Here is a 14,263-nt window from a genome sequence, read left to right on the forward strand (position 1 = left end):
TTCCCTGTGCTCCAGTAACACACTCTCCACTACATACACACACACACACAAACAAATCAGGCTGCGGTTGATCTGTGCACCGGTGCCCGTGGCAAACTAACATCAAACATAATCACTGTCTGTCTGGTCTGCTCAGGCCGCCGTTCTGTCGCCTTTTCCTCTCGGCCCCTGTCCGCACTCAGGTTGGCTCAAGTCAAAACCTTGTGGTGAAAGTCAATCTGTCTCGACGCTGTAAAAACGGGCTCGGAAACCGGTAGCGAAATTGTCATCAGAGGTGCCAGGAACGGGGCGTCTTGCTGCGGTTAGATTTAACATGGCAGGGGTCGGTTTGCTCACATCGCTGGCAAGATTTCCTCTTTTTTGTGTGTGTGTGAATCCAGAGAAAGTGTTCACCTGCATACCACTCTTAAGATGTTTAAGTAAAAAAAAAACACACATATGGGGAGCATCTGTAAGCAAGAACAGGGTTCCTAAATCTTAAAGCAAATGGGATTTAAGGATCTTTAAGATTAGGTGGAATTTTATTTCATTTCTTAAATATTTATTGTTACATAAAACACGACTTTGGTGACGTTAATGCAAGAGACATTCAGTAAATTAATCCTTTTTAAAAATGACCTATCATTTTGAGAAAAAAAGATTCATAAAAATCCCATCTCCAGTGTCTGAGCATTTTTCATACTTTTGAAAGATTGATTTAAGACTTTTTAATGCAAATTAAGGCCTTATTTTTAGGTTACTGGATATAAAGACTTTTAAGGATCTGCGGGAACCATGAAAAAAGGCGGACACGCCAACTATAAGAATGACAGATTCAGAGAAGAGAACAAGAACACAGCCCCTTCTCAGCTCTGGCAATACATCACATTTATATGGGCAGAAGAGGCATTTGTGTCTCCTAAAGGACCCAAATAGGTAGAAGTGAGTGGAAGAGAGAGAGAGAATGGAAGAGAGATCAAAAAGAAATACGTTACACAGACGGAGAGAAAGAGAGCAAGGATGACAGCTGGCCGGGCACTTCATGCATCTGGCAGGGGTGACTCGTGGAGCCATAATGAAAATGCAGGGCGAGATCAGGATCAGTGTGAGCGAGGCCTCCATCCATCAAAGGATTCCCATTGAGGAAAGGAAGCTTCAGTGATAACGGGAAAATATGTGACTATTCTCAACCCCAGATGGAGCATTTCTACATTATTGTGGCTTTAACTAAAGGCGTGGCATGCTTGAGATATTACCATCGTATAGGTACATGCTTTCTGGTGTGGTATTAAATCTCAGTTTTTTATCAATGGAAGCCAAAAGTGACGGAACAACCTGCCCTTATGGGCTGTCAGGCTGGTAAGGGGCATGGGCTTTGACTTTGACAATGGCAGAGTGTGGAAGTTCACAAGTGACAACAGTTGGATGCAGGGGAGTGCCTTATCCAAGATAATACCAGTATAATTTTAATATTATATTAAAAAAATCATTTTGATAATGAAGAAAACAACTCAGGAATTTATACATGTGTCATTTATAGACCTAAGACTTTTTTTTTGTATTTGGCATTCGCTTAGATGTGTCTTTTTTGATCGATTTCGAAGAAGAGAACCCGATCAAAGGACTAACAGATCATTTTTGTTTAGTTTTTACTGAATATCTGAAGTCAAACTGTTACATTTATGTTGACATATACAACCATAACAGTTGCAATTTTATGTTATGTTTGAAATCATTAATCCAATAGTCTCTCTTTTCGTCATATCGTCAAGAATTTCCTTATCCAAAAAATATCCTGAAATATTGTGATATTACTTTTCGCCCATCCCTAGTTAAGTGTTGCCAAGAAAAGCTTCTGGTTGCCTAGAAGACTGTTTCTCTTTATGTTTTCTCCCTCCAGTTCTGGTCTTCCTGTTTACTGCATCTTTACCTCTGCTAATAAACTGCCGCTGAAGGTGGAACAGAGCTGGCTTATAGTGCAGCTTGCAAAGAATGGACCAAACACAGACCTGAGCCAGTTTCGTGCAGCACAGACAAAATATGTCCTCAGGCAGCTTCACCTGGGACACCATTGATCTGGGATGTGAAAGGCAGCAAAATACATCCTTATCCGGCAACCCAGGCTGCTGGTTGTGGTGGCACAATTTAGTCTTTCTATAGAGCATAGGGCAGGGCAATATATCAATATGATTTCAATATATCCGATCCCCAACACCTGTCTGATCTGAGCACAGTCTCCATCACTCGCTCTAATGCTAAACCACACGCACATTACGCACTGAGGTGGTATACACTATTCTTTTCACACGACAATAGCCTGCCAAAACGTCCTGTAAGCGGTCCGAAATTCTGAACTAGGGGTCAACAGATATTGGTTTTGGAACCAATATGCACTTACAATAAAAATGAAAAATCCTTCTGTCAATATTTAGAGTTTGGAATATAACAAACTTCGATACTAAAGTTTGTTTAAATGCCTTCAGCAAATGGTAAATCCAAACTGAAACATTTGATATCATGCACAGCAAATTCCCAGCAACTTTCTTTTATAAAGTCAAGTGAAAATTTAAATTGAAAATTAATTAAAAAAAAAAAAGCTTCCCAAGGTTTTACAAATTAAAAGTTCCTACCCTGCTGACATTCACTGCACTTTATGTTAATTTATTTTATCTGCAATCATTACAATAAAATGCTGATACAGATAATCGGCAAAATGACAAATATCGGCCAGTTCAATAATCTGTTTGAACCCTAGTCTGAGCCATCGAAAAAATGTTTTCACACTACAGATTTACCAAACAGTGCTTTAATTTCATCTACACCGGTACCATCTCTTTTCTTTGGACATAGTTTTGGCTGTTTGGTTTGGGGGATGTTTCACTCCTGTAAATTGGGTTTGAATCACAAGGTAGGTGTGATTCTTCCTTTCATGATTGTGCATAAATACATCCAGGTGCTTGTTACACCCCTTTATGAGGACAGTTTTATGTCAGTTGGCAGTGTAGTCATCACTTTGATAGTTTAAATAGGATGTAGCGAAGGTGCAGCGCTTGCAGCATCTGAATGAGACCTACCTTCTCTTTCCTCTGTCGGCACACCTCCTCTGCTGAGACCAAGGTTTTGTAGTAGGCGCTGCGCTCTGCTGTAAAGTGGACCTTGGACAGAGCGTTTTCTACCAGGGCCACTGACAGATTCACACCCTCGATGTGCAGCCAGCCAATGAAGTTCCCTGCTTTGTCCATGCTCTCCACTTCAACTTCCACCTGGAAGAGAAGAACAGAGAGGAGGGGAGGGAGCGGAGGAAGAAAAGAGGACGAGTTAATGTTCTGTGTCTGAGATTAGGTTTGAGATTCAATTACAGCAATGAAGTGAATGTGGAGGGTGGGGGGTGCCCTGTGAGGAGACACCACTGTTTTTAAATAGACACATCAATTGAGGCCCGTGAGCTCTGTATTGATTAGGTAGCGCGCATGCACACACACACACACACACACACACAAACACACAGATCGTGTTTCATTTGTCTGTTGCGGATTTCCCAATCAGTGGCATCTGGCTTTGGTCAGCATGGCACACATTTGTTTGTACACAAACTCCTAGTAGCCTCTTGTCTTAGTGCACATCTTCCTTGACATTTTCAATTAAGCACTAGCGTCAGTTTTTAAAAGAAGTCACTTCTGTGTCAATTAGAGATGGGACAATGTCTATTTTATTGTGGATTGGGTTAAAAAAAATTTGATTGTGATAAATTTCCATTATCGAGATAGTTGTGAACATTTTGTGTAACAGCTCCCAAAAGAGACTGCTGGGCAACCAACAATAAAAGAGACTTTCCAAAAAACAGGCTTCATTCACATCAACCTCTAAAAACACAACAGATCTAAATCGATCACTTTCATATTTCATATCAAACAGGGATGAGCGAGTACACTATAATCTGTATCTGCATTTTTATCTTCTTAACCAACAAAATTACCTGTACCTCTAATAAAAATGGACTGGGCTTAATCAGAAATGGTTGTGACTTGAACCAGTAGTGGGTGTGGCCTAAATAATGTAATTTTGAGACCGAAATGGATATGGGTTGATCAGAATATGCTATATTAATCATTTATTAGAAAACAATCTACATAACAGTCTCAGAATTGAGTACTGATATTGTACTCACACTTGTGCTTGTAAAAAGTACATTATCTGTATAGTTTTACCCAGTTCATCCAAATATTCAGCTCAACCCTAACATGGAAAGATATGACACCATTGCAGGTATTAAAAAAAGCCTGTCTTTTAAAGATAGTTTTTCAAAAAATTACCAAAAAAGAAATATCCCCATCCCCAGTATGTTTTATTGCAGTTTTAAGAGTTAAACATATGTTGATGATAGTTGCAATAATATCATAAATTGCAATTATTTCAGCCAGAATAATCATGACATGAAATTTTAATATCACCCCATGCACCATGCGTAGTGTCAATTTGCAAACACTTAAGCTCTTAAGTGTAGAAACCCCTGGGCCTGCACAAACAGCATGAGTGGCTTTAAATTAGTGTTGTGTATGCACTTCAACCTTAATTAAGACTCTAAATATTGCCATCCTACTTTTTTTGTAATGTAAATCATTTGCAATTAGTGACAGCGAAGTTGCAATTCCCTTAAGTTAACAAATGAGGGCACTGAAATGGCTCACCCTGCTGACAAAGTAGGAAAAATCTCCCAACATTTCCCACGATGGACTATAACCAAATTCTGCCTATTCAGGCTAATTATCTATTCATTGCATTTTGTTTCATAAGTGATGGACGACCGAGGAAAGGAGAGGAGAAAAAAAAAAAATCAATCGATTTTTTTTCCTACTCTAAAGCCTCAGTCAGCGAGAAAGTGAGAGGGCAGGTGTGCTGAAGAGATAGGGGGAAGTCAAGCGATTAAGACTCGGGGCTGCTTAGCCCTGCAGCCACAAGGGAAATCTGAGGGGAATTAAGTTTGTAAACTGCTCTGCCTTGTTCTCAACTAAAGTAAAAAGCTTTCATTAATGAATGCATAATCGGTTCTATTATTAAGCTCAAAACTGACAACCTCGGCATATAGCAGCGACATATATACAATATATTTCCATTTTCTGGATCCAGCTTAGATTGAGCCATCAGCAGTGTGGAAAATGACTAAAAGGTCTACAGGGTTCTGTTTAACAACACTTGTTTAAGTGGCATATTAATGCAATAATGGATAGATAGGACTTATATAGCTCTTATCTAGGTACTCAAAGACGCAAAACCCATCTGGTTACATCTACAGTTTGCATCCATGTCTACGAAAACATGGATACCCCACACATCTTTCCCCCGGCAGAACAGAAGATCCATACAATCAGCACAGGTAAAAGTTGGACACCCAAGATTAGTGTCACCAATTCAAATGTTTCCCCTTTTGTTCCTGAGTTATCACATTAAGTAATGGCCAGTGAATTGTTTTTGTAGAGCATTGTTAAGGTTAAGGATGACATTTAACTTTTTAGACCTTTGAAAAGTTTTTATAACTAGAATATGAATTGTTGTGTTATAGCCAATTGGCTTAACATTTGGCCTATGACCACCGAGTCCAAGTGGACATTTGTGCTAAATTTGAGAAAACTCCTTCAAGGCTTTCTTTAGATATTGTGTTCATTAGAAGGAGACAGGTCACAGTGACTTTTGACCACCAACATCTAAACAATTTTGACAATGACCTTGACTTTTGACTGTCAAAATCTAGATATTGCACTTACAAGAATGAGATGGACAAGCTCACAGTCACAGTGACCTTTGACCACCAAAATCTAATCAGCTCATCTTAAAGCCCAAATGGACATTTGTGCTAAATTTGAAGAAATTCCCTCAAAGCATTCTTGAGATATCTCAGTTATGAGACTGGGATGTACACATAAACAACCTGACACTTAATGCCTCCAGCCATGGCTGGGTCCCATAGCTTATGCCATTTATAAAAACGGTTGTTTTCTATCAAATAATAACCTTAGTAATAATAATTACTACTTTTCTCTAACATGTTAAAAGGTACCAGGCTCTAGGACAGGACATAAAAAAGAGCAGCCAGGACATTTGTCTACCCTCCCAGGTCCTGACCGTGATACAATCTAAGTTCACTCATACCTCATCTGCCCCTGCATAATCTGCTTTTTCTTACTCTCCCTCTCTTTTCCTCTCTGCTATCTCAGATACTCACCCCATTTTATCTCCCTTTGTCTCTAAGTGCAGAAGTGGTTACATAACTAGGCTATTAGAGCAGCACTGGTCCTCCGAGCACCCGAATGTCAAAGTGGGCGAGTGCTGGAGAAAAAAAAAAAAAAAGGCTGGAATGGCTAGAACCAACTTAACTGTCACCCACTACCACCACTGAGGCAGCGAATGCAAAACAAAAATAAAACAACACTGACAACTTAACACAACACTCACACACTAGCTGGGAAAAATGCCAATTTGGAGGGAAAATAGAAAGCTCATCTTCCGGACTAAATCCACTCGACGAGGTGTTATAAAATTTTTATGCGAAAATTAGAACAATAAAATCTGCACACTGAAAGCTCCCAAAGTGAAATCTATTGTAACCATGGCAAGCGAGTGAGAGATACGGAGATAATTCTAGCTGGCTTTGACAAGTGAGCGAAAAACTTCTGATTGCCCATTTTTAGTCTGATCAGCCTTTTGCTTGGCAGGTGAGGTCTAACAATCATTCATTAGCTGACAATCTGCAGCACAAAGTCACAGACAAAAAAAAAAAGTCATAGCATTAAAAGAAAATCATGGATCACTTGAAAAATGCCCCGTTTGCCTGTTTGCTTCCATGTTGCTGATAATTTACAATCCTTCTCAAAAAGAGAAAAAGCTCTCCAAATCACTCCAGGGATTTCAGTTTGGGTGAAGACAGCTTTTTTGAGGTCAAGGACATAATGTTTCACTCCGATCCCTTTCCTGTACACCCATATGTTTGCTCTAAGACAGTATAATTCACCTTTGGCAACGAGATAAATGTGAAACGCACAGCAGGACAAATCAGATCAATCATGCCTTAATGGGGTCAGACGTAAACATGTGACTTCCAGAGATGACAACAGAGAGAAAGAGGTACAGATACGCTACGGGGAGGGAAGTGTTTAGGTTAAATTATTGGAAACACAGAATCGTTTCGATCACAGTTAAACAAATGAGTCTGGGTTTTCCCCAGACCACTTAAAGGGGAAGTGTCATTTACCACATACTGCCAGCCTTATGGAAAGAAAATTAGCCTGCTACTGACAATGGCACAGTATGACTAGAGGGGGTGGCGTGACTGCACACAGCATTAATAATAACTAAAAGGCCTAATGTCAGATATATACATATGGTGAAGTACATGATTGGCAAACAGTAGCAATATCGACACAAAATCTGTGAAATACACGTCATATCTTTGTAGGGGAAGTTTTATACCCAGACTTGGGGAATCTTTACCATTTTTCAAGTTTCATATATGTTATTCCTATAATCTAAGACAGTAGAAAAAAAAATAGTAATTATGAACAACACTCTCCCAAATCCAAAAGTTAGAGTGCTAAAATTCAAACTTGTGAAGTCATGGGGCTGACTTTTGGAGCTGCTCCACAGTTAATTAAGAAAGATGTTCTAGATGACACTAAGAGTATACAGGTACATTTTCTGGTTCAGAAATGTGAACACTACAATTCAATAAAGTTTATTTGAGTATATAAAAAAGAAAACAAAACATGCAGTGGATCCACAAAATCAGGCTCCAATATTCTGTCTATGGGGCAGTTCCAGACTTCCAGAGATGAAATCACAAGTTTGAGACTTCTCTGGTTTCTGGCTTTGAGAGAGGGTAGCTCGTGTTCACAAATATTAATTCAACTTTCCTCGGCCATGGAAATACTATATTGGAATTCATAATTTAGACTGTATTCCCCTTTAAGTCAAACATATATGTAAATTATAAACCTTGGGTGACCAGGCTCTTGGAAGCACCATTAACTAAAATAAAAAATCCTGGCATCTCACTGGGCAGCGAGGAAGAGATGAAAGAGGCTAACAGAGAGGTCAAATGTGAAATTAAGAAGGACAAATTAATTCATAAAAAGAGAGCAGAGGCCCAGTTTTCCATTGGCAGAATTAAATCAACTTGGAGAGGCTATAAATCCATGGCAGGATTGCAGAGTAATACTTGTGTTAGGAAAATATGTCGCACTTAATATGAAAAATAGAGTGATAATAAATAGAGTTTTTTCTGTCTTTATGATTCCTTTATCACTTTTTTTGTTTTTAATCATTTCTTTGATATGATTGTTTGTTTTTTGCACTTTTGAATTTTTTTAATACATTACTTTAATCTATGATGTTGTAGTTTTTGAGTTATAACCAGGATTTGCCATATTTTTGATATTATATTCTTAGTTTGGCATTACTGCAACCCATGAGAAATTTCTCCTACATAATTTTCTCACTGTTTCCCTGATTTGCTTGGAGAAACATGCCACACCAGGTGTCAGGAGCTACTGAAGATCTGAAGGCTGAATTCCAGAGTTTTATAAATACAAACCCGTGGAATTTGAATTCCTCGTCCCTTTAAAGTAAATAGCTTTGGTCACAATGTGGAAAGGACAGGGAAGGCGGAGTGGAAACTGCTTTGAGTAGAGCCCAGATGGTTCCCAGCGGAGGCTTCCTCCGAGCCAAAATGGCTCCCGCCGGAACACAAATGGGCTCTGGTAATCTCATAAACGCTGGGATTGTGTCGACACAGTGGACGGAAAAGAGGAAAAAGGCGAAATACGCATACACACTAAGCCATGCGCGTGTGCGTGCTAGCACATACACATGTGCAGTCATTCACAAGTACAAAAGACAAAGCTATTTGCTACCATTGAAGTGAAACCTGGCCCGAGGGCATGTTTTAAAACTGCAGCAGATTTAATTCACTTAGCTGTTTGAAAGAGAACAAAAAAAAAAATGAGCCACCTCGCGGTTGTATGCAAGCGCAGTTTGCATCTATGTCTGCCCAGACTTATATATGTAGTGAAGACTTTGAAGGAACTGAAGTAAAAGGTATTGCATGTATTTTTTTTGCCATTACATTACAAACAAACATGCTGTATTAAATTAGAGACCATTTTTACAGAGTACTGCAAAGAGCTTTGTCACTTGGTGCAACAACAATCACCTGTACTCAATATAAGCAAGAGCCTGTGGTGGACTACCAGAGGAACAGGACGGAGCACAACATGAAGCAATGAAAGTTGACGATACTTCAAATATGAATGTTGCTGAAAAGAAGCTACAAATTCTAAAACGAGGATGTTTCACACGCATCCTCAACACAGCAGCGCAAAAGATCTATACAACTAGCACAGGTCCGCACCAAAGATGAGTGTCAACAATTCAGTTTCCTAACAAATGTCTCCCGTTCTGTTCCTGAGTTATGCTGCTGAGCAATGGCCAAAGAGTAATTATGTAAAACATTATGATACTCCAACATGTTATCCAATTAAATATTTTTGTAAAATTTTGTATCAATTAGTGTTTTTTTTGGTCAAAAATGACATGATTTTGAGAACCAAGCTTAAATCAGTTCATTTTGGATACTAAGTGGATGTTTGTGCCCAAGTTGCAATTCCTCAAGATTTTGTAATTCATGAAAATGGGACAGACATGACGTCACAATAACCTTGACATTTGACCACCAAATTCTAATCAGTTCACTGTGGAGTCCAAGTGGACGTTTGTGCCAAATATGAAGAAATTCTTTCAAGGCTTTTCTGAGAAACAACATGTCAAATCTCGCATATAATCCCTCTGTCTACAGGCGTTGCCAGCACAGAGTCATAAAAAGACGTAAGTAACACACCATGTCAGAGCCAAACCCTGCACTAAAAGAAATTAAAGAACATGGAGAGCTGGCAGTCTAAAAATTGGCAAGCAATGGAAACCCTTCTACATACAGTAAATAAAAAAGGTTACAGAGAACAGAGTGTGTCCACTCACATGTCCAACCCATTCCAAGACCCTAATGAGGTCCAACCTGGCACACAAGTTAGAAGCCCAATTCAAGTATTGCTTTATGCATATATTATGTGTTTTGCATCCTCTTGTAGAGTAAAAAGAAGCAGGCTATATACATAATGCAAAGCACAGAGGACATTAACCTGTCAGTCAGCGTTTTCAATCATCGCTGACGGTAACTCTGCTGCTATTTAAATCTGAGTTTTACTGCATATTCCAATTACTGAGATCACAGTTATCACCATAGAGATTTAAGTTTGCATGAGTCAAATTACCAGTCCTGGTCGTAAAAGTTTAAAGGCAGAGACGGGGGCAAGCATAGCATTTGTTCAGAGTGTACTACAGGCTGCTGGCGTGTGAGTGAGTAGTGTGAGAAAGTGTGTGTGTGTGTGTGTGTGTGTGTGTGTGTGTGTGTGTGTGTGTGTGTGTGTGTAGATACTGTCAACCTTGCAATGTGCAGATGCAAGCAGTGAACACCAGGAAAACAGACTGGCAGGTGGAGACGTTTTGGCATGTCTTCATTCATTCTCATTAAGCAACAAGGAGGCGGCTGCTTTTATGGCTACTGTACTCCACTTAGCTTGGCTCTCTCAAGTCTCTGTGAGCCCTGTGTGCATAAAATCAAATCAAAGCGAAAATATCAATAGTTTTTAAGCAGCAAGTCAAATGATGCAGGAGATCATATTTATGTGGGCGTGTTTGTGCCTTCATTAGTGTATTTAAGTGTTAAGGGATTAAAGAAGTGCTTCACTGCTGGAAAGATGGTCTTTACTTAAAACTAGGCTGTCTATGCAGTGAAAAGACAAACATATTTGAGATTGGTGCTAAATGACCAGAGAAAACAGATAAAAAGTGCTGCCGCAATCGCTTTCATTCAAGGGGTAGAAAACCTACAATTACCAGAAGGCACTGCGCCACACCGCACCAATTAACACTCCTGCTGGTGGATGCATAATATGAGCTTTGACACAGGAAACAATATGGCAGGCAAACAATGCGGTTCAGTTCTCTCGCTCTCTTCTGCAGCTCTCTGCCTCTCACGGAAACACACACACACACACACACACAAAGCAGGGCTTTTGTCGGGCTCCAGACCATAACATTTTGCTACCATGGAGCACTACTGCAAAATACTATTAATATATGAACTGGAGAGGTGCTGGTTTGTTTCCAGCTTACAGTGAATTAATCAGCTAGTTTAACAGCGCTGCAGTAACAGTCTAACTTAAGTGGCTGTGGTGTGAGCAGGTGAGGCATGTGCCTTGTATTGGCAGAGCTCTGATTATGACTGTTCAGTCACATTTTGTGACCACGGAGAACCAGTGCAACTTGGAAGTTTTTGCAAGGTATGAACTTGAGAGCAGGTTTTTTTTTTGTTTTCAGCTCGCAGTGGATGAATCCTGACAGTTAAAGGTACTTCGGTATCTGTTTCACTGTCTGCTAATACTAACATCCAACTGTTGACCGGAGGCTTCAAGTCCACAGCAAATACATAAACACCTCCAGCCAAGGACCAGCCAGGTCCTTCAAAATAAAAGCACCACAGCTCCTGCTCTGATTTATTTAATTATTACAATACTTCCATTATAAAAGTAACCTCCTAATAACTGTATTTTATTATTATAAAAGTAGTGTATTCAGCTTTATTATAAAACAGTAGCTACTTTAGTCAATTTTATTATAAATGTAGTTCATTCAATAATTTAGTATTTTAGTAGTTAACATTGGTTTAAAGGACATTTAAAAAAAACTGAGATATAGATCATATATCACGATATAGCCTTAAAATATTGTGGTATTATTTTAAATCCATAATACTGGTAATTGGAGGTGTGTATACCACATTTCATTTAAACAGACTTCCAGCATTGTTATGATACAAAGTTGGTTGAAAATTGGAAAAGTACTATTACATTAGTGTTCATTGCATTAATTATTCTGGATGTGCGTAAATGTATCGTATATCAGCGCACTTGACGGATATGAGTATGTAAGTGGAGGCCACAGTAACTTGTAACCGAGACTACCAGCGTCAGCTTTATTTCTCTCCATCTTCGTCATACTATCTACTCATCTCACTCATCACCATGACTCAGAGAAAACAAATAAGACACGCAGATAGACAGACAAAAAAAAAAAGGTCAAAAATAAAAAGAAAGATTCTCGAGTCACTCCCACCTACAGCCCTTTGCTCATCCAGCAGAATAAGCCATTCATCAAAGTGAGCCTTGGAGAAGATTGAAGGAGTGATGTGGAGGTGTGCAGCGTACGTGTGTATGTGCTTCTTTCTGTGCTGGGGAAAAGAGATCAAACCTCCTCTACGCAATGACTGATCCTAAGTCTTAGACTGAGGTGCAAAGTGGGGAGAACAGGAGAAAAAAAAAAAGGAGGAGAGCAATCAGATAGTCTTTATACCTTAATTCAAATTCTTGGCCTTCCCTGTTCACTTAAAAAAATCAATGGCTCTGGACACTTAATTCAGAGTCATGAATGTTGCATGAAAAGGACGGCTTGTCCTTTTCATGAGCACATGTGGATTTGAGCAGAAAAAGCTGAGCGCTGACGGGTCAGCCTCGCTGCTCGGAGACCAGTCTTGCGTGAAAACTCCATTTGGGGGTATGAACGGCCCCATCCAACAAAAGTCCATCATCTCTCAATATTGCCCTTCGTGCTGGCTTAAATTAATCATTTTTTTTCTAAGTGGACACACAGAGTTCCTTTCAATGATACATTTGTACCCCCAAGCAAGACGTACGTCCGCGCCTTTGATCAATTTTCGACCAAAAATCAATATCTCTTGAAGGTGAGCGGAAATAATTAGTCAAAGCTAAATTGCAAACTGAATCGAACTGTCCAGGACGACGGATGAGCAGGGAGCAAAATAAATAACAGACAACTACCACTAGGTAATAAATAGACTATTAGTGTGACAGAGTTGCTACAAGGCATGACAGCTATGTGAAAGGGAACTTGCTATGCTCCGAAGTGATCCTGCAGTGTGTGTGTGGTGATAGGTATGTAATTGTTTGCTTGCCAGAGAGCAGGAATAACATCTCGGTACCGCTGTTGCTTTATAAATTTTTTTTAAGGGCACTGACAGCGTGGACAGTGTTAACCAGGAAGAAAATGAGGCGGCATCCTAATGTGTGTGTCTGGGTAATCTTTGCTCACAAAATGAGGAAAGATAAGAAAAAATGACAAGCTGCTAAAAAGTAAACACCCAGAAGCTGTTTACGTAGAAGTCAAGAGTGCTGTCATTCGGTCTGAAACACACACACACACATTGGCCACATGCACTGCCACTGCGTGTCACCCTCTAAAAATCTTCCCACAGCCCGTTATCAATAGTGCATGTCCATTACTAAGGTCCATAAACTGCTGTTAATGGAACCGGGTAGCACAGCACGGCCAGAAAACGGGGGCATATCCCTCAGATACAAACTAGCCAGTGGATTTTTCATGTGTAGTTACATTCACGTAACACTAATAAAGAAACCTGACTAACAAAAGACCTGTCGTTCTCAAGTGCTTTACCTCACACCAGGCATGCAAAATGGCTTAATGCATTCGCATGTCATTGCGGTTGAATCAAGAGAGGAAAAGACCAGTCGGTTCTGGGAGAAATCTATAAATATAGATCACTTATAAAAAAAAAATTAAAAAAACTGTGAGAGAGATACAGGGAGGTAAAGAGAGAGAAAGAGAATAAATGAATGAATTAAACAAACTGCTATTGATCCCTTAATGGCATAGATCAGGCAGGGATGTAAATAGTGTGTTAATGGGGCTTGTAATTTAAAAAAAAAATCCTCACATGGGGAGAACAGATGCAGCGAGTATTAAAGAGAGGCGAACATGACCCGTGCAGCCCCCAATACAAAAAGGGAACGAGGGGCAGAGAGGGCGAAAGAGGTCACCGGTTATCGAACGGTGGTAAAATGTGGGTAGTGAAACTCGTCCTGATTTTATTGACACCAGCTAAAATGACTGACCTATTTTTCAGTTTTCAAACACATATGAGAAATCAGTGAGTCTTTTTCAGTGTACTATTCAAAGACACTGGGTGATCTCGAAAGAAAAAGACAATAGAAGGCATGTCAGAGGCTAAAAACATTCCCTCAAGCAGATAAAATATGGAACAGTATGTCTGCTGGCATTTTAATTTTTTGTTCGCAATGGGATTTCCTTTATCACAACATCCACACAAAACATATTCAAAAAACCTGGAGGAGATGGACTACAA

At 39.6% G+C, this 14,263-nt stretch overlaps 1 protein-coding gene across 1 annotated transcript in view; it reads right to left on the reverse strand.

The window, feature by feature from the left end:
• Positions 1-14,263, reverse strand: part of snd1 (staphylococcal nuclease and tudor domain containing 1) — a 245,358-nt gene that overhangs the window by 90,236 nt on the left and 140,859 nt on the right. Inside the window, exon 17 of the mRNA XM_042511217.1 lies at positions 3,054-3,242. Coding sequence (XP_042367151.1) covers positions 3,054-3,242 — 189 coding nt within the window. The remainder of the gene's footprint in view (positions 1-3,053; positions 3,243-14,263) is intronic.

The sequence above is a fragment of the Plectropomus leopardus genome, chromosome 22, assembly GCF_008729295.1.
Source record: "Plectropomus leopardus isolate mb chromosome 22, YSFRI_Pleo_2.0, whole genome shotgun sequence".
NCBI lineage: Eukaryota > Metazoa > Chordata > Actinopteri > Perciformes > Serranidae > Plectropomus > Plectropomus leopardus.